The sequence below is a fragment of the Rissa tridactyla genome, chromosome 7 (assembly GCF_028500815.1).
Source record: "Rissa tridactyla isolate bRisTri1 chromosome 7, bRisTri1.patW.cur.20221130, whole genome shotgun sequence".
In the NCBI taxonomy this organism is placed as follows: domain Eukaryota; kingdom Metazoa; phylum Chordata; class Aves; order Charadriiformes; family Laridae; genus Rissa; species Rissa tridactyla.
In genome coordinates, this window is record NC_071472.1 from 41964972 (window position 1) to 41992522 (window position 27551).

The window sequence follows — 27551 nt, forward strand, 5'->3', positions numbered from 1 at the left end:
TAATTGGGCTTCTCTGCAGACTGAGTGGGTTGAGCCCTGAGGGACAGATTGTATCTCATACACAATTCCCATACCTTGCAAAAACCTGCAGTGATGGAAAGGGACTTTTGTCCCTGCTTGGTCTAGAAAACAGGTGATACAGGCACAAAAAGCTGGAAGATACCATCAAACCCAGTTCACTGGATTTCACGCTGTAGGCTTCCAATCCAGAGCTTCCTATTCTACATGTATGCCACAAAACATATCCCAGTACCTTCTAGCAAATTCAAGGGCTGTAATAAAAATGTCAAAAGCCACAACTGTGATGTGCATAGTAAGTTGGATGGGGATTTTGTGTAGTTAGACTCTCAGATCATCACAGGAACTGTGTGTGTGGAGAAAGAGAAATCTTGTTTTCATTTCTCCTGACAATAATCTCTGCTGACCTGGAAATACATCATCAAACAGATGCCTGGAAGAAAGAGAGGTGGTTTTTTGACTCTTAGATACTAGATGCTTTAGTTGTGAAGAAAATTATATATCAGATGAATTTCAGCTCCGTGTTGTCCTCAGTCCTCAATTTTCCTATGAGCATCCTCTTGAATGGTGACATTTATTTGGCATGTCACTTCCCTTTGGAGCTCAGTCTGGCACAAGCTCCCATTGCATTGGGTGCTACACAACATAATTCAAAGCAAGCAACTTGCTCTTGCAGGAAGCTCTTGGCACTTGTTCATTCTTGACTGATATTTGCTAGGTAATTTCTCTACATAATCCTCAATCGTGTATTAGACGTCCTTCAGAAGAACTTACTGGCTCGAATTTGAGCTGTTTTAATTGAGCAAATATTAGATTCCATGATATTTCTGTGGCCCTGAATACAAGAGATAAGCGTACAATCTGAGATCTTCTGTGGGGTTATCTCTAAGATTTCAAAACTCAGCATCTGAGTAGCTTATTCTATCTCTGTGCCATTGATTCTGTGCTTCCTGACCTTTGTCCACCTGCAACAATCTCTTGACAGCACAAGTAGAAACAGCTTCTTGTCACTACTTAACAATTGTGTCTTTTAAGGCAGGCACTGGAACTCAGCATAAAGTGTATTTTATTCCTGTTCAAAATTAACAAAAAAAACCCCTCCTGCAATAGTTTTCCCAGAGGTGCCGACCCGTCCTTTTTTATTTTTCTATCAGAAAAGAAAATTCCCAAATTATTTCTCTTTTGCTTTTCAATCAAAATGTTGATACATTTTTTCCAGCAGTCAAAAAGAGAGGGTAATTGTCAAGTGACTAGTCTTGTTTAACTAGAAAAGCAGCAGAAACTGGCTGTTTGATGCTCTAGTTAATGTTCTTCTTCATCTCCTTGGGTTTCTTAGGTGGTCTCTGAACGTCTCGATCACAAGAATACACCACAACCATTATCTTCCAGCATAAAAACCTCTCTTGCAATAGGGAGTTCCTATCATCCACTTCTAAAAGAGACAGACACTTACTTTCGTACTTAATGAGACTTGTCCCAAAATAGAATTCACCCATGGAAGAAGAGTCCAAAAATACTGCCCAGTCTTCTCCTCTCCTGCAAAGCACAACTGACGGAGGTACTTGCTATTCCTAACAACATTCCTTCCAATCTATTAATTCAGAGATGCAACCATCCAGAGCAAACATGCTCCAAATAAATATACATTCAAACTAATAGCCGTGTAAAGTAGAAGAATAAATATTTTACTACCCAGCTGGCTCTCTTGACGTTTATCTTACCTGATTTATCAGAAATGGGAAGTACAACCAATGGAGCAGCGTGGGAGGACTGCCATTTCCACACTTGGCAAAATCTTGGGGTTTTCACAAAGTACAACATGTCCCATCTTGCCTGCTCCAACTGGTTCAAGGGAATTTGGGCAGAATGTAAAACATATAACATGCCTAAAGATGCCTTTTGCTGCCAGCAGATGGGCTTGGGGTTAAAAGGCCGCCCTAAAACACCAAGAATGTCCTTCTCCATTAAAGACTTCCTATGATACTTTCCGAAAGTTACTTACTCTGGCTTTCCATTCCTGTCTACGAAAGGAAGTACAAAAACCTTTAGCCAGATTAGGTTGCAAGCTCTCTGGGACAAGGGCTTTTCTGATTATATGTCTAGTATTTGTCACTATATGGCCCTTTCTCACACATTATACAGAAACATAGACTCTTCAATCAGAGAAACACAGGTCACTAACTGGGTTGAACATTTCCAATGCACACACACGTCAAGTACAGATCCCTCGCAGCCACATTTTACAATAGCTACAAACACTGGAAACCAGCTGCTTGCCCTCACTGCTGTCAGAGTATGTCTCCTCTCCCCCCGCATCAGTCTCCCTGCCCCAAATACAAAAATCCAACATTGTGCTAGGGTTTTGTTCTTGGCAGGTCGATGACAGCCTGATGCAGGTCATCCAAGCTGGTGTCTCTCCTGTGAATCAGGTGTTGCAAATCCTTCAGTAAAGTAATTTTTGAGGCCCTGTTCCTACCCTGTGCTGGGAAACTATGGCTCTCAGTAATAGCTCTAGGCACAGCTCTGTGCTGCAGCTCATGGATGTAATTCAGCAGATGAGATGTGCAACATGAAACAAGAATCTTGCAACCACTTTCGGGGTCTCTGCAATAAGGCCGAGGAGCCCCTCTAAACGAGCAGATAACAAAGGCAGTGTAGCTCCATGGTTGATTTCTCCTAACTAAAAGGTAGGCGATCACTGAAAGGAGGGGCCCAGCCCTTTCACCCGCTCCCCTCCCCTGAGACCGAGCTTGGGAGAACACAGAGAGCAGAATCAGGGATTTTATCCAACTCAAAATTAACACTGTGGAAGAGAAAAAAGCTTCCAACTGGATAAACTGCTTGCTTTTTTTACCACATAATTTCATAAACAAATGCGACCAGAGTTGGAGGCATGCTTCTTCTGATGGTGATAAGGACTCACTAAATCAGTGTAAGTCTTTCAGAGCAAGCTCAAGCACACCCATGCTCTGAGATGCAGACACGTTCTCCTGACCCAGGAAATAAGGCTTGCAAGTGAAAGCCAGCTTGTGCAAACCCTTTACCCATTTAACCACCGCCAAATATTCACCCACCCAAAGAGCTGCTCTTTGACTTGCTAGAAAGGGCTCACATAGACCATCAGGTCACAGGAGCCAAACAAGTTACCACTCTTCAGCTGGGCCTTAGTAGTAGCTGCCTGAATAGGTGCTTTTTTCCTGTAGCACACGCAAGGCAAAATCTTTCATGTTGACCAATCTCACGTTTGTTACTTCACCTTCATAATCCCACTTGAAGCCTACGCCCTTACTCATTTTGCTGAATAAGATCCCCCCCAGCTGCTCTGTTGGCCCTCGGTTTATCACGCAGATTTATACTGCTGCCTACAACAGCAGTATCTGAGTGCATCTTGATGAGACAGTTCTTTAAAGTTGTTTTCTAATTATAAAACTAATTTGGAAAAAAACCCAACGATAAACAGAAACAACCTCAGAGGAACACAGACATTTTATTTACAGCATGCTGCATCCCAGGAAATCTCCATTGGAAACTACAAAGAACCAAATTTGTAAAAGTAACAAAACACATCAAATTAACACATCAGTCACTGAAATGAGAACTAAACCCCAAAGACATAAAAACGAACCAGTTACTTACAGTTTGGCTGTGGTTCTGGAGGGAATTTGAGACGGATAATGGCCAAGATTATGAAAACAACCACAGGCCAGGAAATTAAAATGAACGACCATACCTATAAAACAGCAATGAAAATATATCGGTTACATTTGTCGCATTGATGTGTCACAGAGTTTGTCTGGAATGTGCAAGTACCACCCTAAATGAGTTATAAGACGCATTGTAAATCATGCCTGTCTTGGTATGCATACTATTAAAACCCAAGCATTATCTATGCAGGAAGAAAAACTACATAAGATTTTAAGAGCAAATAACAAGCCTGAAAATAACACAAGCCTTCCTGTGCTTCAGTTTGGCTGATAATTATGGGGGACAGTGTTTACACAGCTTTGAGACACTGCTATGTAATAGTAAAAGCACGCCGAGACGTACAAGACTTTTGGACGCGCTGATGGCAAGATAAGAGCTGAAGTGTGAAAGGCTGGTTTCACTTTCAGTGAATGGCACTGCTCAAACGACAGGTAAAGATGACTTTGAGTTATAACCCAAAATTAAAGAGTTTGACAAGTGAATTGACAAATCTACAGCATTTTTTTTCCCCCAAAAAGTTTCACTGTTCTTCACAAACAGTAGTTCAGCCTCACAGTAGGGCTGAAAAAAAGGATTTTCTTTCATTTACCCAATGTGAAGCTCAAGCATGGTGAAGGAAGGGGTTTATGGGGTTGTGAAACCAGTCGGCTGGAGAAGTCACATTTGAACACCAGGATTCCTCATACGAGCTTCTGACCCCAACAACCCGAACCTCTGGCACCTTTCCATTTCCAGACTTTAACAGTCTACATAGATGAGCTGAGATGGAAGAGAGATGATGTAAAATTGGCCTAATACAGTGGAAAAAACATAAATATAGAGCTCAATACTATAGAGCTCCTGTCTCTGACATGAGGCTTGACCATTTCAATGGACGAGAATGAAGACAACACAGTCTGCTAATCACCTAGTGCAGTAAGCCAATCTAGGTAGGACGCTCAAAGTCAGTCTTAAAACTACAAGCCTTGGAGTTTTCTAAGCTAGGAAAATGCAATTATTCTAATAATCAACTGCTTTTGCACTAGCTGGCTACCTTGCTACTGTGTTTACTAGATTAGAGTTTTCCATCCATCAGTAGTTAAGCTCAAACTACTCTGTGCTGCAAAATTGCTGTGCTATCTTCATGCCAATTTTTGAAACCACAAAGATGTCTGTCTTCAAAATCATCCCATTTTTCATCGTTGTGTTGCTATTTTTTTCAGATCAGCACATATTACCCAAAACTGGTTTTCCAAAGTAATTCCAAGCCCATAACAGTGTTTTCATTTCCTGTAACACTTACTGGAACATAAAAACAAACAAACAGACAGACAAACAAATCCTGGAGAGCAATTCAGCTTAAAGATGGTTGTTTTACAGCAACTCCATCCCCATCATCCCTGATGAGATGACACAGCCATGAAAGCAGGAGCAAGATTCATGCCCCAAAACAGGCAACTGACAGACATCAAACCACAAGGCACCTCCCCATGCATCCCTTCAGAGATAATACTCCTATAATTTCAGTGTTCAGCAACATTTTAGCTTTTAGAGACAGTACTCCTTCTGCCTTTTATATATACACTGCCAACTTGTAACAAGATTCATCACTGAAACTAACAACTTTTTGTAATTTTTTTATATCACATCCTTTCCCTATAATCAGTTCCCAAACACACTATTTAACTCTGATTAATTCACATGCAAACGGTATTATTAACATATCCTCCTGGTTTAGTACCACGTAGGCTAAAGTAAAATTATGGGGTAACAGCGCAGAAACTGATATTAGTCAGAGCCTGCCTAAAGGAAGGGCAAGAGATCTGTCATATTCTCGGGGAAGAAATGAATACTGATCATCTCTACTCAGGGAAATTTTTGTAGCTCTCCGTTTGGATCTAAAATGGTGCTTCTACGCCACACTTTGCAGACAGATCTTCCCTTAGCATCTCTGTCCTTTGACTTAATTGGATTTAATGGTAGCCGGGTACATCGGTTGCAACACAACAGCATTCCCACTATCCCAGGCATTTCTAGTTAACAAAAACAAGACAACCACCCTGGCCAAACTGATTGCAGGTGGAACATGTTGACTTGAAGGGAGCGAAAACCAACCTCAATTTGGCTCTTGGGACATTAAGTACTGTGATGTAGTTTGCATAATCCTTTGCCTGCTGGATTATTTCACTGCTAAAAGTAGGTTTAATTGCTTAGACCTTACTTAGTATCTCTGGATGCAGGCACATTTTTTCTCCCTCCTGCCTCTGTTTAAATAATCAAGCTGCCTAGAAGTGACACATGGAAAGCAACAAAAGTGCAAGAGGCACCGATTTCTCCAGTTCCCCTCGGTACGCAGGCCAAACCTTGCTCCCAAGAAGGCCGCCACCTAAACTGGCAACCATTCCTTTCTTGGCAGGAGCAACCCATATCAAGGCACTCCCTGGCCATGGATGCAGAGCTTCAGCTGATTTCAACAAATTGAGAGCCAAGCAAGCTGCAGCTCTCCACAGGTAGAAGCAGCGTCTCCGGGGGCTCTGCAGAGAGCTCACAGAGGAAATAAAGTGTAAAGGAAAAGGCAGAAGCAAATCTGTTTACTAGCCCTGGAGAGGCTGACAAACAGAGCAGGAAAGCACTGGAGTCTGCGGGGAGGAGGACGGGGGCTGCCTGGTGTCAGGCCATCGTGTGACATACCAATCAGCCCCAGCGAGGACAGCCAACACCGCTGCAGCAGCAGGAACCACCTCCACAGGTTATCAGAAAGCGAGAAGCACTACAGAACGCTTCGCTCACAAAACAAGCACACTAAAAAAAAAAAAAAAAAAGCTTTCTAAATGCCTGGTCCATAAGTGAAGTCAGATTACAGAGGTGAAAAGCCACAAGCAGGAGGACAGAGAACTCAGGATGTGTTCAGGAGCAGAGATCTGGGTTCACCTCCTCACACCCTCTCCAGACTGAGCAAGCTCCCCAGTTTGGAGCAAGAGAGGGAAATGAAGGAGGGCTGCAGGGAATGTCTGCCATAATAATCGGTAGTGTCCAGATTTTTAATTTAATTGACATTTCTACTCTACAGAATTGGTATTTCAACTCCATAGGAAACCAGCATTAAAGCAAGTGAGACTGTACGGTCAGAAGCACAGGCAGAGCTTATGTTACCATTTACTCTGGGTACACAAGAGTTGGAAGAGACCCCAAAGCCTTCTGCTTTTAACAAGGCTACTAGAATTTCTCTTGAGAAATTAGAGGTAATTTATTGGGATTCCTCTGCACCTCAGAAAAAGTCTCCTGTATCCTTAGCACTGGTGAAGGATACGCTACTTTAAGGTGCACAGCATATCCACAGCTCCTACGGAAGAGCACAGGGAGTCAGATGAACTCAGCACCTCCCTGAATCAGGCTCCAAAACTAAGAGGCAGGACAGGGCAGGCAAGAATGGACCTTGCAGAAGCATGCGGTGATACGGCCTTTCACTCCGTCCTCACATCACACCCTCCATCACCATTTCTCTTCCGTCAGCATTTTCTGTACCTGCCAAAGCTTCCATTCAACAAAAGAGTTTAAAACCCATCACGTTTGGATTACTAGCAAGAGGACAGGTTGCGATACAAGCCCACGAACTGCAGCATGCTTCTGCTGAAATTACAGTGCAGCTGTATCGAAACCAGCCTGGGACAAAATTACTGAGCAGGCTTTGCCTGGACACGCAATGCCACTCAAAGGAACATTTGCCTCCCTGCTGCTGCTGCGGTTCAGATTGCTCTCTGGACATTGCTGGCAATGGTTTATCTTTCGGAAAGAAAGACCATTTGGGGTGTCTGATTTGCAACACACTGGACTGCACTGGAAATCTCTCCCACCTACATCTCTCAGAGCTACTTTTTTTCTTTGTCCATCCTTTACAAATGGCCCTGTACAAGAGCACCCCCCCAGTCCCCCAAGGACTCCTTGGGGGCTGTATACCGACCATGGGGTCTGCTCACATGGGAGCAGATTCAGAACTGCAGCGTTAATTCAGATCTGCCCATGAGTTTGTGCATGGGTTTGTTTGCACAGACCACTGCCCCGAGGGAACAACAGTGGCATCCGTGGTACTCAGTCTGGATTCCTGAGCCTTCATACATGAGCTCCGATGCAAGACCCAATTGCTTTGGCTTAAAAAGACCCACCTTCACTTCCATGCCATTCCCTTCCTTCCCTCTGCTTCTATTACCAGCCTTCAAAATATTTCTATTTCAATACTGTGACCTTCCTCTCGTCTGGTGCCCCTCTTGCTCCTCAGCTCCTAGGATCTCCAGGTCTCCCTCCTCTACTACTTTGTTTTCACACTCACCGGCTGCCTCTTGACACTCAGCCAGTTCTTCCACAGCAGGATCCTCAAGTGCTGAGAGAGCGCAGCCATCCTTGGCTGACTCAACCAAAAGCGAACGGGCTGCGTATTCGTCCTCCCCAGGCTTAGGAAGCAAAAGCGGAGGCTCTAACCCAAATGGGCATCCAGTGTCCAATATCCAAGCCTCTGCCTCTTCCCCACAGCATAGCTCTGAAGCAGCTACTTCATCCACTTGTGGCTGCTGTACTCCCAGTATCTGTAGCTCTTGTCCTCACAGCAATAGCTCCTAGCAAATTCAACAGGTTATTCTTCTCCAGGCAGGCAGGCAGGCAGACGCAGCAGCCTGCCTCCACTTGCGTTAATTACAATATCCAGCCTCTCCTGGCTGCTCGTTGTTCAAGCCCTAACCGATAAAATGGATAGCATTCCAAAAAGATGCTTCTGCTTAAACAAAAGGTGATGCATGCCTCCTCCTCCTCCCCATGATGAAACGACCTGTCTGCCCACACACCGCTTCTGCTGGAGAGGTGTCATCAACAGCCAAGAGTTAGGCCACTTGCCAGGCCAGTCCGACTTCCCCGAGTTCACAGGGAACGGCTGGGAAGAAGAAAGAATCCACAGCGTGCATCTTCCTGGCATTGCTGATTTAGAATTAGGTTTTTTTTAATACTTTTGAATGTCTCAAACCTACACCCATCCAGGGAAATTAAATAAATGAAAGAGTTAAAAAAAAAAATATATATATATGTATATATGTAAAATGAAAATCCCAGGGACTGATCTAATTGCTCAGCTTCCTGCATCTTCCCTTTCCTCCAGGAGATCAGTCCTGGGGTCCTCACCAATTCCGTATATCGCATCAAATCCACTGGGAAAGGGATTGCAGGATCAGACCCCATGAAGATTTCAGAGCACTAGCGTAGCTTGAACATTGTTATTATTCAACTGATCATTGAATTTTTCAAGCTGGTGTAAGGTATCTTAAAAAAAACAGCTAGAGATGAAAGGAAAGAGTAAACGGCAGGTACAAAGGGAAGCAATGACAGCAGACGGGGAGTACTCATTGCAGCAAGAACTATAACAAATCTGAGTTTTGAAACCAGATACAGACTTGTTAGAGGAGCTCTGGTCATCCAGAAGAGCTCTGGTCCCCCTGGGGAGAGGAGCATGTACGTTCAAGTATCCCACCTGCTGACACAGATCATCCTCAAAGTACCTAGGTAAGCCATGGAAGACTTCACTCCTCTCAGCATATTCCATAAAAGAGATCAAAAAAGATTCTCCTACATGGCATTTCTTCCAGCCACAAACTTTGTGCCTCAAAAATGAAAAACATCTTGAAGGAGTCCTCGCTAAACTTCACCCAGGGACAAAAGTGGAGGGAGCAGCCCTACCATCCAGAATGATCTTGGAATTTTGGGGCTTTGATCTAAGGGCTGCAAAAAGTGCTGAGTGAGAGTAAGAGAGAGAAGAGAGAGATGCGGTACTCAGTGAAGAGAAACAGCTTCTCTGGATTGGTTAGGAAATACTTCAAAGATGGGAATAGCAACAGAGATGGAGCAGTCCCTGCTCCACATACCTGCAGTCTAAATAGACTGGACATTCCAATGGTGGGAGTGGAGCCGGAGCTAAAATGAGCCTAAAAGGCTTCCCTGGTATAGTGATGGGAAGAAACCCAAACATCTAACCTCCTAGCTCTACATTCACTTTGTTTTGTTTTTTTCCTACCAAATGTCCTTAGGAGAGAGAGGGATCTCGTTTGGGTCTGTGAGTTGAGAACAAGCCCAGCTCCTCAGGACACGATTCTAGTTCAGCTATATGTAAGAGGCAAAGCAGGATTTTTTGCATTTGGTCCAAACAGCATTTGAAAACTCATTTCACTTCCTCTCTGCAGCTGAAAAAAGAAATCCCAAATATAGACAATTCTGCTCTGAGGGGGTAAGAGAGAAGAAATTTATAATTTCACCATTTGCTGCTCTGCCAAGGTCTTTTAAGGCAAGCGTCTGATTGCTTCTTTTTGGTATTCAGTCAAACAACTGTTTCAAAAGAACACTGTGATTTGGATAATAATTTTCCCAAGCAAATGCACATCCTTACTTCGTTTGTGAACTGAGTCAACAAACATTCCCCTTAGGAAGTACCCAAAGGGTAATTTGTTCGAGTTCACCACTGTAAAACCAGAATAACTCTATGCCAGTTGGCTCTCAGACCACCTGCGCTCAAATCCCCAAACGCCATACTGTTCCAATTCAACAACAAGATGAGAACTTTATAAAGCCATTATATGTTTTTGCTTTTTAACTCCTTTACTTAGCAATTCCTGCAGATGGCACAGAAGGCTATGCAACTACATGGCCACTCCTGGACAAAGGGGCCAGAACAGACAGATGTCCCAGTGACAGTGGGGAAGAGGAGGGAAAGGCCAAATTCTTTATTCTCCAGTAAATCCTTGGTGGGTTTATTCCTCTGGTTGAAGAACTAGGGTTCTTCTGGGCTGAAGGGCAAATTGTTGGTTCAAGAGCACAGGGAAGAAAAGCAGAATCTACTTTTGTGACCGTGAAGCTGAGAAAACCCTCAGGGGACCTCTGAACTGTGATTTCATTCAATGCAGGTCTTTAGAGACATGACTCATCTCATGTACTGCAGTGGTGGCTGTAGCTCACGAAAACCCCATGCAGGGGCTGTACCCTCCAGGGCAAAAAACCCTCTCTCCATACACCAAGAACTCACAAAGTGAGATCTTTCCTTAGGATATTCTTTCAAGTAGAGGAGATTTTACTTCAGTAAAAAATGAATGCACTTGTGCTTCCCATGGGTGTGATGAGTTACCTCTATAAGAAATGAAAGCTTAGGGAAGTGATGCCAGACAGAATTGGTAAGAGAAGAGGATAAAGCCTAAGAGTGGAACCATCTGCAAGACTGCTGGAAACATGCTTGCAGGGGGACATGCCCTTATGGGTCCTGTTGTATCAGGGCCAGCAGCTGTGCGTGCCACAGGCAGCAACGCTGTGCAATGTGAAGAAGGGACCCACAAATAGAGAAAACCGTCCTGTGGAACAACTGATGGACAGGGACACACCAGGGGTGTGTGGGGCTCTCTCAAGATCTAACGCACTGGGAGGATGAGAAGAAATGGCCAGCCTTATAGTTAATGTTTCACCAGTTCCTTGGTCAAAACAACAGGTCCACACAGCAGAAAGCTAACAGCACCACAAAGCGCAAGCAGCTGTCTGCTCATCAACACGCTTGACTTGGCTTTTAAACACAGGGGTAGCTGGAGCAAATCTGACAGGGCGGAACATTTACCCCCCTTGAAGTCAGAGCCAGAAAAGAAAGACAAAATCTATTCTGCTGGCTACGAAATAAAAAACCCAAACCAAAACACTAATCTTGCAGTGACTGCGCATGCTACAACTAACCCACAGCAGAGACTTCCAGAGGCACATAGGTGAGCAGTGGTTAGGTGCCCTCAGGGGCCTGGAGGAGGAGAGATCACACCAGGAGCAAGGGAAGAAGCAGAACCAGATTAACTGCTATGCCAGAGAACCACACGCAAAGCGGAATGAACCCAAGGAGATCTGCAAGGGGAGCGATGGGGTAATGCCATGACTCATGAAGAGGCAGGACTCTGAATTTGGTACTTTCCTCTTACAGAGTTTGCAGTGTCTTTAGTTACCGAACTTAGCTCAGGAGCAAGTCCAGACTGTGCCACAGATTGGCTTTTCTCATGGCTTGTGTAAGCTAATACTGATCAAATATTTGACATGTTCTCCGTAGAGATCTCAGGGAAGCTACGCATAGATTTTAGCTGTGATCTCTTATCCACAAACCAAGCCAGGGGAAGGACTGCTGAGTGAGCAGACTTCAGCCCCACACTCGTATCTGCAAGCTGTAGGGCACCTGCAGACCTATTTGCTGAAAGGTACGTTCACGCTTGCACATACTGCTAGACGGCACTTTGCTACGGTCACATGCACTAGCGAGGCACTACAAAATGCAAGTGTCACCATTTCTACCAGAACAGAGCACGAAAAATCTTCATGCAATAGGTACAACTGATTTTCAGCTCAAAGCCCTTGGCTGCTCATTTTCACGGCATAGCCCTCTATCAAAGGGCAGGCCTTCAAATCAAGTCTAGGTTTTAGGATGCTCTGAAACCAGAATGAGTAGGAATCGAAGAACATCACACGCCCTTGCAGCACCGAGGAAGGTAAAAGTTAAAAGTCTACAGCCAATTTAAAACACTACCTTCCTTACAGGTAGAGAAGCAGTTGCCTGAGGACTTGGCAGCGTTAGGCAACACAGTGCCGGATGATGCTGAAATGGCATAAGACACTTGTGCAAACTGGAACACCATTTGCTAAATCATAGAAAAGTCTTTTGCTGAGCAGCCCACAGCATTCCCCAGTGAGAGACTGCAGATACTCTCTGGTCTGGTTGCTCCAAATTCCTTCCAAAGGCACAGCAGGAGCCTACAAATGTAAATTCCTCGACATTTCCTGGGTGTGTAATTTCAGGCACGTGAACAAGGCATGGTTTTTAGAGAGATTCCCACTCAGCATTTTTGAAAAAAAGTCAGAGCCCTCCAAAAATCCTAATGAGGCAGCAATATTTTTAGCCACTGTGGAAACTGCAGGTGAATTAGAGGCGCCACAGGCTGATAACATTTGGGACAGGATTTTCAGAAGAGCTCATCAGTGGGTTTTTTCCTCTTATGTCAACAACGTTCTACAGGAATAGATTTAGGGAAGTGTAGGGAAATGCAACTTTTGTCTTTAAAGTCATGGTGCTGCTGCGCAGAAGTGCAGTTTTACCAACCAGCCCTTTACCCTACTCATTTTGTCCTAAGGTCACATTCATTTACATCTGGTCTTAGCAAACCTACAGGTCCATGAATCATTTCCCACCACGCCCAGGAGCTGAGGGCTTTATTTGCGAGGCTCCCACATGCACACCTACCTTGCCACAGGCCGCTTGCAGGCTTCACGCTGCCCCTTTTCCACCAGTTACAAAATCCTGTGATACCATTCACTCACAATGCTGAACCAGGACTAAAGTGAGACAAAAAAAGAGTTGCAGGGACAAGCGACGGACAGTGAAAGGCAGTCACTCCTGATAGATCCTGGCAGCCACCAATAACCCCAGTTTAGTCTCTCGCTGGTAAAGTAAAAGTTCACCAGCAGAGCCATGCACCCCTTCTATTGCACCCTCTTGCTCATCAAATAACCCAGCAATGTATAGCTCCTCAGAGTACGTATTCAAGCCCACCAACTTGGGGTCCGTTGGTGATGTGTAGTGCCCTGTTAATTAACACCCTTTCTCAAAATCTTTATTCTTGGGGCCAGGGTCTAACTTTTAATTTACACAAACTCACTAAATCCTGTTGCATCGCCTGATGCAACAGTGGGCATGCCTGTTTCAATGCAGACTTTGCTCAAGAGCCTTGCTTTATAAGAGCAAGCAGATGATATCACTGCAAGTTTCATTAGTATGTCCTTTAACCCTTCCTCCAGATTTTTTACAATGTTAAGTCCGGATCTAATGCCAAGGCTTGCAACAAGATATGAGACAGCTACCAGCATCCAAATCCTCTAACATTTATCATTCTTTGTGCATTCAGCTAGTTTCCAACCTGCGTGGCAGCACTCATGTCCTGTCACGTGAACCTGGGCAGCTGACAGATGGACTAATTGGAGATCACACTATTTATGGTAAGACTGATAACAAGGTCAAAGCAAGGTCACTGTGAAAAGTGGATTTGACTTTGCAAAGAACAATGGGTATTTCCAAGGCTGGGGACAACCATGCTTTCCAAATGAAACTGTCAGCAGAGCTGTCAAAAAGTTCCAACAAACCAGCTTCCAAATTAAGAGGCCTAAAGACAGACTGCAAGGATAAGGAAACAGCAGAGGCAAGATCCACTTGCGACAACAGCTGTATCATGAGCGTGCTATTCTGAATGCAATGGAAATGCACATTTTCTGAAAGATTAAAATTGTATTAAGGTAAAAATTAACTATAGTCATCTGCACACGATGGGAAGGTAAACCCTCAAATATCTGAATTTAGAAACAAAGTTTTTTCTTTGTCACATAATAAATGCAGGTTTGGCTCCACAGCTGATTGCCTTGAAAAAGTAGAAAGAAAAAACACCAAGAGCATATATCCTGACAGATACCGCAATACAGAACATGAAGCCAGTGTCAACAGAGCAGTGATCACCAGTACTGAAAAAGAAAGCTCCTCTTGCTTCTCCCATATAAAAATGGGACTGGCTGGCTTATGTAGGGACAGACGTCTTTCCACAGAGCCTGAAATAGTGGGCTGAAATACCCAAATACACATCTAGGTCAGGTATACATGACTGCAGCTAACCAACAGCTGTCTAACTCGCACAACATGGGGCAAGACATTCTTAGGAAGACATCTGATGGTCTTGACTGCATAAGTTTAGAGAAGAACTTGTTATTTCAGACCTAAGGACACCACCGAAAAATAAGCCCGATGAAACCCCACCGAAACAGTGGTAAAGCAAAAGTTCAACTTGTACAGAGGGTATTTTATGAGTTTTTCAAAAGGCAACCAACTAGACCAAAAACCTGCTCAGTGTTATAAAGATAACCAAAGCAAAGCTTTGTTTGGCTCCAAACAATATAGTCTTTGGATATACAAAGCTGACTGTATCTGATATCAAATACTAAAGAGTCCTTGGCCAAGCACCTACTTTGATGGCAGACCACTTCAAAGCCCCAGGCAACTTCAGCAAAAGCCCGTGAGACTTGGCTGACACATGCTGAAGACCACAGAAGCCTAGCAAAATGGAAGACATCGCTAAGCTGCTGAGATAAGAGAACTTAAAAGTAGCAACAGAAGTCATAAACTGAGGTTATTATAGGATAATAAAACACCTACTTATAGTCCAGTTTGCTCAGATTTAGTAACTGAGTTGCAAGCAATGTTTTTTCCCCCCCATAGCTGGGGCATTCATACATGCTCCTTCCCACAGGAATTTTCTGTTACCTAAATAAGCACAGGATTCTTAGTCCAGGCACTTAAACTATTCTTTCTCTTGTACCTGGTTATAGGTTTCTATGAAATATCTACAGGTCTGATAATTCCTGTAGGATTTATCCACCAGCATAACCTGGCTGAAATCAGCCAACAGTTTGGGAAGCTATTGGGAAGGATGGACAAACACCATCACAATTTCTAGAAGCAAATAATAATCTAAGAGAATGCTCTAAGGACAAGGAGTCACTACACTCCTATTTAATAGGTTTCTAGGGTGTCTATCCATCACCAAGTCATCTGGGTGTTATTACAAAATCAGCTAATTAAAACCACACCCTGAGATCTAAACGAGCATAGGGAGTGCTGATGAGTAATGACAAGTTGCACAAGGCCTGTCAGCCTCCTGTAGCTGGGAACCTGCTTGCTGTAGAAGAAAAATATGTGTTGTAACAATCTCATACAAGCACTGCAGTGATGGAGGAGCACAGACAGAAGCTTGCTGACCTACAGACTGTTTTTGAGAGCTCCTTAATTTATAGCAAAGGAAAGGTTAAAGAGCCCCTTTCCCTCTTCAGGTCATTGATAAAAGACAGATGTCCCCAAAATGGGTTTGATTCTCTGACTCATACAATGGAGATCGGCAATGGGTGAGGGAGGGTGGCTCAACCTGAGGCTCAGTAATCAGCCTGGGAGAGAGTGCTCACCCCTCCTTTCCCTAATGACTGGCATCCCGGCACCCTTCCTGAAAGAAAACAAGCTGGTCCTTCATGAAGGCTTTCTGATCTTACTCACTGGGCTGAAGGCAGTGCAGTGCCCATGAGAAGGGCTCATTATAAGGCATGCTCTGAGTTTACAGCCTGTATTTCAAAATCCGTATGTGCCTGAGCACAAGGCAGGCAGCGTGTACCCTGGAGAGCTGGGGAGCAGGCGTGATACACGTGCTGGGGACGGCAGCGGCTCCCTGGGAGTTGCTGTAAGATGTGCTGCTGTGTACCGGGGCCTCAACTGCAGACCTAGAGTTTGCAATTACCCAGCTGCCTGCCGCCAGTACGCTCTCACTAGTTGGTTTCGTGATGTGTTCTTATCTTGGGAGTTGCCCTTGATACACACAGAGGTCTTCAGCTATGATATGCCCATCCCTGAATGACCAAATGGGCAAGATCCCACTCTAGATTTATACCTCACAGAGTTTTCACCACTTGATTTACCTAACCCCATGCTGCAGTTTTATTTTCCAAACAGAAATGACAGCAAGACAAAGTCTGGAGTTGATATTGTGACTTTGCTTCCATCACATGGAAGTTTTCTTGGGTTTGGAACAGAGAAAGAGAAGTCAAACTCAGGTAGTGTTGGACAGACTTGCACTAAGGGCACAGCAAGTCCAGCATCTTCTGGATAGCCACAGATAGTCGATCACATCCACAGCGGGCCATGCTTGGTGGGCATACAGTGATCCACCATGTAGGACCTGCTCAGCAGGTCAGACAGGTCCTGGTTGTACTGGTCCTACTATATGTGCTCTGCAAAGCTGAAAAGCAAGTTGTCTAGAGCCATTAGTCCAGGACCTCTGGATGGCAGTGTTAGCAAGGTGGCTTGGTGACTATATTCTGGGGTCCTTAGTCCAAAGTCCAAGCCATCCCAAATGACTTGCTGGGTTTTGCAGCTACCAAGTCGCAGAACTGGGGCAGAATTGTAGTCTTCTCTCGAGTCTGGATGTCTGGAAATCTCAAATTACCTTGTTTGTTGGTTCTTGGGTTTTTGTTTCTTGCCCAAACAAAATTTCTGTCCAGAAAAAAAACCCAGATGTGCATCCTTTTGGATGCCATTACAACTACCACAATAAGAACTGTGTTCTGTAAGAAATTTATAGCCATGAGATGCACCTGAACCACAGGCAAGAGAGAAGCACAGGACCAGACACTGTGCCTGTGCATGAAGATGAATACCTTTCGGCAGGAAGTTACAGTCTGCCTACAAAGGGCCCTGAAGAGCTTTATTATTTACGGATAGTATTATTATTTAGAATCCAAAGGTCTGCCCTTTTTCTTCAGCTTGTTTCAACAGACATCAAAAGAGGATTCATCAGTGTCTTCCCCTCCATTGCCAGAAGGTAACAATAATAATAATAATTGGGGCTCTTTACAGTAAAAATGCTTATAAAAACCATTCTCTAATTACTTAATAATGAGACATTTCATGATGCACTGGAAGCAACATTCATGGCCTCCAAGAAAACAGAAGTAGCACAAGATGTCTGCTTGAGGAAAAAACAGCATGAGAGAGTGCACTCTGTGTAGACACTGACCTATGTAACCCCTTGAAAGGAACTAGCTGATGCCTTCTTTTCCAAAACTAGTTTCAAGACAAACTATAATATACATAGATGTATACTTGTATCTCACTAGAAATGGGTGAACAAGCCTCAGTTTGTGCCATTCTGATAATTCAAAGGCAGCAGTAAGGACTTCTGAGGGGAAATTGGATAGTGATATTTATCTGGGATATAACTTCTTCCTAGAAGTTAGACCAGAGGATAACTGTGGAGATAATATCCAGTGTCAGTCAGACAACATAGCAAGGCATTAACCTGCTCACCAGTGCAGGCTGTTTAACTTGTATGAAGAAACCTAGAGAGCGCAAATAACATAACATGTAATAGCAGAAATCATCAACCAACAGATCAACTTGTCCCCCATAAGAAAAATTTCTCCTCTTAACAATAGCAGTATTGAGGAGTCCATGATATCTAGACACTGGCTTGCATGACTACTCCAGCTATCGTAGAACAAACATTTTGTCTCCTGCATTTACATGAAGTGAGTTAGGCACAGATGAATTTGGAAAAAGGCTAGCCTAGCAATGGAATAAAATATTGCAAGGAATTTTGAGCTGCATGACTATTTTCACATTGCTTTGGGCACAAAGGTTGCCCAAGAACGTATCATTTTGAGACAGGCAAGAGCCTTGGGGGCCCATTCATGTAAAACACTCTGTTCCTACACCACTGGTATTTACAGAGACTCGCTCAGTCCCATATATTCATATCACTTTGATGCAATTTCTTACAAGTCATCCAAATGGACCATGGTTTTTGACAGTGAAGTATCTTAAATTTCACGGGAAAGTTGATGAAAATCTTAATTCAAAAAAATCCTTGTTAAACAATGTTTTGGCAAAGGGAGGTAGATTTTGGCAAAAAACTCTTATGCGTGTGAGAAGGTGGAATAATCCCCACACGCTCTGGGGTGAGAGCATAGGCAGTTTCAGCAGCACCCTTCCTTGAATATGGAAGAGTCCCAAAGATTCCCTTGACTTTCAGATGCACGCATAGCGGTGGCTGCAATGCTTAGAGTTAAGTATGTTCAGACCCCTGAATATTAGGTAATTTGAGGGCCTCTTCTTTCACTTGGTACTAAAATAGCTTTGATGACACTACATTTAGGTGCTTTCTTGTAGCAGAGGCCGTTTCCATAGATTGTTTCAGTGCGTGCAGCCAGCTTAGGGGCACTGAGTCACTCTCCCATCACCCCCCTCCCTGCTGCTGAAGAGAGACCAAAGCTGGGACTCCCACCATGGTGCGGGTAGCTCAGCCATCATCAATAACACAGACCTGACCTCTCCTTCTGCTCTAAGCTGAGCAGGAATAATGCAAATCCAGCCATGGTGAGAGGCATGGTGTATCAGCTAACTATGGACACATTTCCAGAGCTGGAGTATGGGAAGGGCAGGCACATCTGCCTGCAAAATCCTCAGAAGAAGCCATCTTAAAATTCATAGTCCTTAAATATCCCAAAGCCCCACTTCTACAGTCATTTATACACATGCTTAACGCCACAGACAACTTTAATGTGGAACAGCTACCCGCACGGGGTAAGAAAAGCCTGCGATGGCATCCTTGCAGGAACTGGGGCTCTGGATTGTGGAGCCAGAGGCTTCTCCTTGATGGCAGGATGGCACTTTGCATGCTGTGGATGCAATGCAAAGCACCGCAGAAGTCAAACCTTAATATAAACATTAGTTAGAACCATTTCATTATTCAAATCTCAGGCAAGCTGTGGAGTCAGGCATCTTCTCCTTTTTACACGAGAAAATGTGAAAACCCTGCACTGCCTCCTTACTTTGCCCTGGACTGGAAGTTGGGGACTTCCAGACAGGACTCTGTTGCATGCATCGGCTTTCAGCCTTTTTTTCCCTCAATTTCTGGGACGCACAACAAGCGCTGCTTGCAGTTATTTTTTTTCCATGGACAACAATCAACAGCTATAAAACCAATTCCAAAACCAAATGCAGCCTGGATCAAGTTTCAAAAAGCACTCATGTTCTGTGTGTGTGTGTGTGCGTGCACAATTAAATTTACTGTGGCTAGAGAACTGCATTTGTAGGACTGTATTTAATCTCCAAGGCGGTTATCTATGACAGTGAGTGTGTCGCAGGACGACATCATTTGCAGTGATTGCACAAATCAGCCTTCAGCCTCTTGCCTTAACAAGCTACGCGACCCAGTGATCTTAAGCATGACACTCCTTGCGTTTTATTGCTGGCTGGAAAGATTTGTTTTGAGTCTCTTTCAGTGCCAGAGGTCTTTATTGCTAAATAGCCCTGGCTGTTGAGTAATACGTGAATTTAATGTACTCATGCTGGAATGCCCACTTGGAAGGTAAGGGAAATTGAACTTAAAATAGCAATCAGTTCCTTTTTTTTTTGCTCTTTTTCATTCTGTCTCTGAGTTTTCTCTTTGCTGTTTGTAAACTACTTCCTGAGCTGTTTTAATGCCGTTACAGCTCTTCGTGAAGCAGACTGTCACCTCTGTCCCGCTCAGGCACTTGAAAGAGATGATCTAGAGGAGGGAGGGGCAGTGGCAAGTCTCATAAAAGCAGCATCCTACTTGTGCTGCTTTGACGAGACATGAAATAGTCCCATTCTTCCTGACCATCTTATTAATAATCAAAATCCATCCACAGAACAAAGCATTGCTGGTAACATTTCAGCTAGCTGTTTGGTGCATGTGGGGAGGACATGGAAGAACGCTACGAAGAAGAGCGCCAAAGCCCATGTGGGACTGTTTCATACCTGCAAGAGGTCGAGGAAGGTTTCTGGGGTCCAGGCTTTGGAGAAGGAATAGGAATCATGCTTTTGAACATTCTGCATCAAAGCTCTCTTGAATGTACTACTGTTGCCTCTGGTACTTTTTCCTAGGAAACAAAAAGCTTCTGTGACAGCTACCAGCAGTTACAAGTGTGGAGCTATGTTACTACTGGGGAAAAAGTTCTAAGTCTGTAAATGTGTATCTGAAATTTTAAACAAGTCCGTCTGGCGCTTTTCATAGAGCCTTTCAGCAAGTGCTCCACACTTCCAGCAGGAGCACTGACAGTTTACTGGGAGAAAACCTTGTGCTTTATTCTGAAAGAACATTTGCGGTTTGGTGCTCTCAGGTATTCCATTTTTCCCTAATGTTCCCGGATCTGGGGTGTAAGTGAGAGTACTATCTTTCCTTAAAGCAAATGATCCATTTTCAGCCCTCACAACTGCAAGAAATACTGAAAAACATAAATTCTAAATAGACACGGACATCAGGAAGACCACATAATGATGTCACCATTTTTTAATGGCATGGAGTGAAAACTGAACTTGTGTTCTTCCCTCTCCCCGTTGCACATGCGAAATTTGATTCTAAGGGTTATGCTCCCATGATCAGTGAAGAGAAGCACACTATGTACCTATCTATCCAGTTAACACTCCAAATTTGGCCACCTAATATCGCAACAAGCTTCTCTAAAACAAGTTCCAGATTCAGTGTTATTTGCAGAAATACGAACAACCAGCAACTTGGCATTCGCTGAGAAAACTGATTTTCTAAAGGGCTGTTCATGGCAACCCCAAATAGACAAAATTAACCTAGTAAGGTATTCATTACATATCATTTACCAGCTTGTGCGAGTATAAGTCCAAACGCAAAACCACATCTGACCTTTTAATAGACACATTTTTCTAACAGCCACTTTCTATCAGGCTATGTTGTAAACCAGCTTCATTTTTATCCTGGTGGCGGATCACAACATCCCTCCTCCCCTCTAGCATTGAGCATCCTGCTCCACAACTCTTATCACACCTCTTAAGTCCTGCTGCTAGGATGAAGACCAAAAGGAGCCCTGTGTCTTCTGGGGCCTCTCAGAACATCTCTATTGCAGGTGCAGGCTACCAAAAAAAAAAAAAAAGGAAAAAAAATGACATCAAGCACAGAAGCAGCGGCTTACTGTTGCAAGGTGATGATAGGAGATGGTTATCTCTGGCAGGTCATCCGTTATCGAGGCGAGTCTGCTCTGCGTCAAAGCCCATGGATCAATGTGGAATAGAGACATTCCCCAGGTCAGTGCCCTGACTCTCGTACACTGACGCAAACAAGAGTAGCTGCTAAATGTCACTGCCTGTCCTGCCTCTGCACTCCAAGTTACCATCCCTAGCAGGGAACAGCAGAAGCCTCTGCTCCAGCGCTGCAGCATGCCCATGGCACCTGCCTCCGCTGGCAGCCCATATACACTGGCCAGTCTTGCAAATTAGGAGCTGGGGACACGGGGATGTGTGGCTAGTCACCCTTGGTGGATGGTCTTGTCGGCAGCTGGGAACCCTGCAGTCTGATCTGCCAGGGCTTCTGTGGTGCTGTTAGTTTAAGTTTCAGACATGTGCCTCAAGACTGTTAAAGTTCATCTTAACAGGCAAAAGTGGTTTACAAATGGACAGTGGCAATTGGGTTGCCTATGAAAGAAGTGTCATCATACTGCATCAGGCGCTGACTCCTGAGTCAGTGCAGCAAAGCATTAAGCTATAACCTAAGTTTGCAACTACCCAGCAGCCCTGAAAATATCAGGGCCCGTTCTCAGGTATTGTGAGTGCTTTGAGAAGTTCCTTTTTTATAGCGTTGATGTGGGGCTCAAAGCATCTTCCTCACAGTGGGGGAAGGGACAGTTGTCTCAAACCCAGGGGAAAACTAGTGCCATTCACCTGAGGTGACGCTATGAGGTGCTCCCACTACCTGTTTTGAACTCCATGGCCTCCTGCATCCCCTTCCTGGGATTATCCTTGTCTCTCTGTGTCTGCCTTTACCTTGGCTGCTCTGCGAGGTGAGGAGGACCCAGCCAACAAACTCCCAAGACCTGCTAACCAACGGATGCATACTGCAAAGGGCAGAGATGAGGCACCTTCAGATTTACCCTGGCACAAATGTGTCCAGGTGCCTGCTCCCATTACCTGCAGTGGGGATGCAGGTATGGTATTTGGTTTTATGTCCATGAGAAACCAGGAGCTGTGTAAGAAGGAAAGGCTGAGAAGATGCAGAGATTTTTCTCCTCCCATTTTCTGAAGTGGCTGAAACAACCTACAGACTGGTGCTGCTGTGCTGTGGCTCAGGGAAACCCTTTCTCAGTTGCTGGAGAATTAAAGGAAGAAAAATATGAACATGAAGACTGGTTTTGTTTTACAATAACCATCAGGCACAGACAGCTCAGCTGTGCCAAGTACAGACAAACATGGCTGTAAGCTGCCTTTTGCTCTGCAGGTACAAAAGAGTGACTCTCAAACTCTCCATAGCAATGCTGGCTGATAAACACAGTGTTTCAGACAAACCCCAGACTCTTCCATGGCTGTTGATGCAGAACCCAAGGGTATTCTCCAACAGTGACAGGTTAAGTAGGGAAATGCAGGCAAAGGGTTCCCAGTGAATGGTAACTAGCTCTATCTGTGGCACATTAAAGACCAACTCACATAGGCTGAGGGATTTTTTAATATGGAAGGTCCTTCCCTTTGGGGTACAGTTTCCTCTCACTTGAATCAATGATCATTTGTTACATTAATTCAGAGACAGAAATCAGCTACACTGCATTCATGCTCTTTAATTGTTCAGCCAGAGAAATCAATGCTTTTATTGAATTAGCCAGTTGCCACAGCAAGTTTTCTTTGATTTCTAAGGCTCTCATGAATCAATAGGAGTCCGGCATTGCCTCTGAGCGGAGCAAAGCCAGACCCAAGTCATGCTGGTGGATGAAAACACAAACCTTCCCACAGAATCCTCTGCATTAGGTGGATAGGGGCAATTTGCCAAAAAACTACCTCCAATCACTTCATCCCCTGCCTCACCAACTTCCCTTAGCTCTTAACTCCACCCCTGCCTTACCAATTCTCATCTCTCACACTTAGTATATACTGTTTTCCTGCTTCCTTATCAGCTTTTTCTGTGTTGTAGGCAAGATCTGCTGCTGCTATCTCCACGTTGTCTTAGGTGCAGGTGTCTATGCCAGAAACATCTTCCCCTACACAGGCTTGCATCTGATAAATCTAAATGCCTCTCCAGGACTCCCTTCCCTGCGCTGTTGGCAATAAGTCATCTTTAATCAAGTGCTGGTCCAAATATTTTGGTTTTGTTTTTTTTTTTCACAAAGGTAATTTTGTTGTTGTTGGTTTCCAGCCTTCCCATAAAACTGGCCATTTTTTATCAGCACAGCTGGCTGGGAAGCATGACTCATACATAAATTACCACTTTTACGGCATTCCTTCCCTTTGTCAGCCCTTCTGCTGTCAACTACGTGGGACAGGGCCATTATTCTTCAGAGTTTAGCAAACACTCTACACATAATGGGCGATACTGTAAATAAAGGAAAATAAGACCTGAAATCAAATGAAAGCTGACTGACAGGACTTTTGTGAAACCACCTGAGCTTTGCAGGTTTTTAATCAGCTGTGCTGCACTGTTACATGGCACTTACAATGGCTCTGCCATTCTTCCATAGTGTTAGACAGGATCACAAATGGATGGCAATGGAAATCAGGTCTTTAGCTCTTTTACCCATGTCTCACTTCAGTTGATTAAGGACAATCTGTGCCTTACAGGCTGAGAAGCACCAGGTAACTTCTGACTGGCATAAAATGATGGACAGCCCAGCATTTATTGCTTAATCAGAATTTCTTCTTGAATAATCAGGGGAAGTGACAGAAATTAATGCTAAGGAATGGCAGGCTGCAGGAGATGTCAAGGTGGAGAACTGATGGGGGAAATTTCAAAAGACAGGCTGGCCCATCGTTACTGAGTGCAGAAGTTCATAAATATCCTGTGCAAAAAAATTTTGATGATGTTGTAGAGAAGAGAACAAGGGGGAAAGGCAAGGACTGCAAAGATGACTAAGTGCTGATCTGAGCACAACTGAAAATCAGGGGAAAACAGTAAAGCAAGCTCAGAGGGCTGTAGTATTTCAGCTGCCAGGTGGAAGTAAAAGAAATGAGTAGCAAGATGAAAACAAAACTGGTGCATTGCATGACACAGCTCAAACTGGAACATCAAACCAGTATCAACAATATTACATTATATTAGCTGTAGGAGAAATAGCAATGTTTTCACAGTGCCAACAATGAGAAGCTTGTGGCTGCACACGTGTTTGAAATGGATATTGTTTGTGTTGTACTGCCTACCCCAAACACTCAAAACTTTCAAGTTAGGCTTGGAAACTGTGAAACTGGCTTGAAAATTAACGGGTTTATAAAAACACTCCATATATTCTGAATGTCTGCCTTCTAGTTTTCAACCTTCATGCAACTTTGAGTTGCAACTTTCCATTTTCTTCAGTAACTGAACTAGAGCTTCATTTTATGAAAAAAAAAAAAAATCCAAAAATCATACCACCAAGAGTCATCATTGTCAGAAAAAAATCCAAACCACTCAAAGCCCTGTGCAGCCTGGCCTTGAACACCTCCAGGGATGAGGCAGCCACAGCTTCTCTGGGCAACCTGGGCCAGGGTCTCACCGCCCTCACAGCAAAGAATTTCTTCCTAGTATCTCATCTGAATCTCCCCTCTTTCAGTTTAAATCCATTACCTCTCATCCTATCATTACACTCCCAGATAAAGAGTCCCTCCCCATCCCTCCTGTAGGCCCCAGATGGGATGATGCTGATGATCCAGTAAAATTAGGAACAGTGTATCAGTAAAGAAGGATTTAGGCAAAGAAATGTCATAGAATCATAGGGTTGGAAGGGACCTCTAGAGATCATCTAGTCCAACCCCCCTGCCAGAGCAGGGTCACCTACAGCAGGTTGCACAGGAATGTGTCCAGGCAGGTTTGGAATGTCTCCAGAGACGGAGACTCCACCACCTCTCTGGGCAGCCTGTGCCAGGGCTCTGCCACCCTCAGAGTAAAGAAGTTCCTCCTCATGTTTAGGTGGAACTTCCTATGCTCAAGTTTGTGCCCATTACCTCTTGTCCTGTTGCCGGGCACCACTGAAAAGAGCCTGGCCCCATCCTCCTGACACCCACTCTTTCAGTATTTATAAGTGTTGATAAGATCCCCCCTCAGCTGTCTTTTTTCCAGACTGAAGAGACCCAAATCCCTCAGCCTTTCCTCATAAGAGAGGTGTTCGAGTTCCCCTCATCATCTTGGTAGCCCTTTGCTGTCCCCTCTCCAGCAGTCCCCTGTCCCTCTTGAACCGGGGAGCCCAGAACTGGACACAGTACTCCAGGTGCGGCCTCACCAGGGCAGGGCAGAGGGGGAGGATCACCTCTTTCCACCTGCTGGCCACACTATTCTTGATGCCCCCCAGGATGCCATTGGCCTTTTTGGCCACAAGGGCACATTGCTGGCTCATGGTCATCCTGTTGTCCACCAGGACTCCCAGGTCTCTTTCCACCGAGCTGCTCTCCAGCAGGTCAGCCCCCAGCCTGTCCTGGTGCATGGGGTTATTCCTCCCCAGGTGCAGCACCCTACACTTGCCCTTATTGAATTTCATAAGGTTCCTCTTTGCCCAACTCTCCAACCTGTCCAGGTCTCTGTGTATGGCAGCACAGCCTTCCAGTGTGTCAGCCACCCCCCCCAGCTTTGTGTCATCAGCAAACTTGCTGAGGATGCACTCTATCCCCTCATCCAGGTCATTGATGAATATATTGAAGAGGACTGGACCCAGTACTGACCCCTGGGGAACACCACTTGTCACTGACCTCCAACTAGACTCTGTGCCCCTAATCACTACCCTCTGAGCTCTGTCTTTCAACCAGTTTTCTATCCACCTTACTGTCCATTCATCAAGCCCACTCTTCCTAAGCTTCCCTGTGAGGATGCTGTGGGAGACTGTGTCAAACACCTTGCTTAAACGTGTCAAACGCCTTGCTTGTTCAGTCAAAACTGAACAAAAAGACAGGATGTGAAGAATTAACCATCCTTTCCCCAAACTATAACATTAGACCTGAGTCTCTAACATTAAGCCAGGAGTAAAAACCATTTCACGTGATTAAAGCACGTGTATTTCTTAACTCCTAGTCTCAGTGTGCTCCTTGCTATGGTTTACGGCATCAGTGGGATTTCATGCTGCCTAACACTGGGATTTCAGCCCCTTGTAGGAGTTAATCTATAACAGAAGAACTCCCCGTGTTACATTTAAAAGATTTCTATCTGACCCATCATGATTAAACTGCCTCTTGCCTGGAGAAATTGCTCCTCTCCAACGTGTTTCTTATAATGCCAATGCGCGCTACTGAGATGAGTTAAATGGACGTGATCAGACCTAAGCAAGTCTTTTTCCAGGTTCTGACAAGGTGTGTATGTGAAAAACAGTGTAAATAAATAAAAAAAATCCTGCTCTCCAGAGATAACTAAATGTTGCTTATTGTCTGCAAAATTTTGTGTTTCAGGAATTCTGTCCCCAGCATGTTTGCTTCTTTTCAATTACAGTAAATCAGTCAATAAAACACAGCAAAATAAACTGAAGTGTTACTCTGTCCTTATTAGTCACCTGTGTCTTATAAGACAATAGGATGAGTCCATAGTTATGTGATTAATGATATTATCATTAATTAAAAAACAGGGCTGGAGAAAACATTAGTTAGGTAAATTGAAGAACACAGCTGAAAGCAGGAAGTCCCATTAAGTTCCCTCTGGCGCTGCTGCCTTGGCCTGAGTCCCAGGCACAGTTTTTACCACTGAACTCACATGGGGCCAAAATTGTCACCCCTGTGCATGTGTTAATTTAGCCCAGGAAAACAGCTCTGCCTGTTGGGTGTCATTTGGCTGCTCAGGGGACTCTCTCTCCCAGCCAGCAGACACGTAAAGCCAGCAGTACCTCCTGCCTGCCCAGAGACGGCGTCCATTGGGAGCTGTATGATGACTAACCTGAACCCCGTCAAAGGACCGCTGCTGTTCTCCGAGCGTGACTGAGGACTGACATGTGCACTTCCCGTGATCGGATCCACGACAAAATAAAACTTGATGATAATGACTGTTTTCCGAGAGCCCTGTTTTCTGCTCTGTCCCCCGCTTGTTCCTCCTTGCCACTGGAATTTCAAGTGCCTATGTCCACAAAATTCAATCTATAACAGCCTGTGGATACACAGAGGGTTAACATCCCAACAGAAATCAGTTGCTAGAAAAGCAGAGTCTAATTCACTTTGAAAAACACAATAACAAATATCCTTTAAATGAACATTATAATGCTTCCCCACCCCAACTCGCCATACAATTGAAGTACAACGGATGCTCCAGTGA

The 27551-nt window shown here is 44.4% G+C and overlaps 1 protein-coding gene across 6 annotated transcripts in view; it reads right to left on the bottom strand.

Moving 5' to 3' along the window:
- The window catches only part of ABCA12 (ATP binding cassette subfamily A member 12), a 117242-nt gene that overhangs the window by 81793 nt on the left and 7898 nt on the right, over positions 1 to 27551 (bottom strand). For 2 of the 6 annotated variants that reach the window (XM_054209544.1, XM_054209545.1), the window contains 2 exons: positions 20108 to 20229; positions 3655 to 3748 (listed from right to left, as the gene is read on the bottom strand). In XM_054209544.1, coding sequence (XP_054065519.1) covers positions 3655 to 3748; positions 20108 to 20185 — 172 coding nt within the window. In that variant the 5' untranslated portion in view covers positions 20186 to 20229. Of the gene's footprint in view, positions 1 to 3654; positions 3749 to 8029; positions 8417 to 20107; positions 20230 to 21146; positions 21263 to 21291; positions 22607 to 27551 lie in introns of those variants that run through there. The other 4 variants (XM_054209546.1, XM_054209547.1, XM_054209543.1 and 1 more) reach the window with 4 other exon arrangements.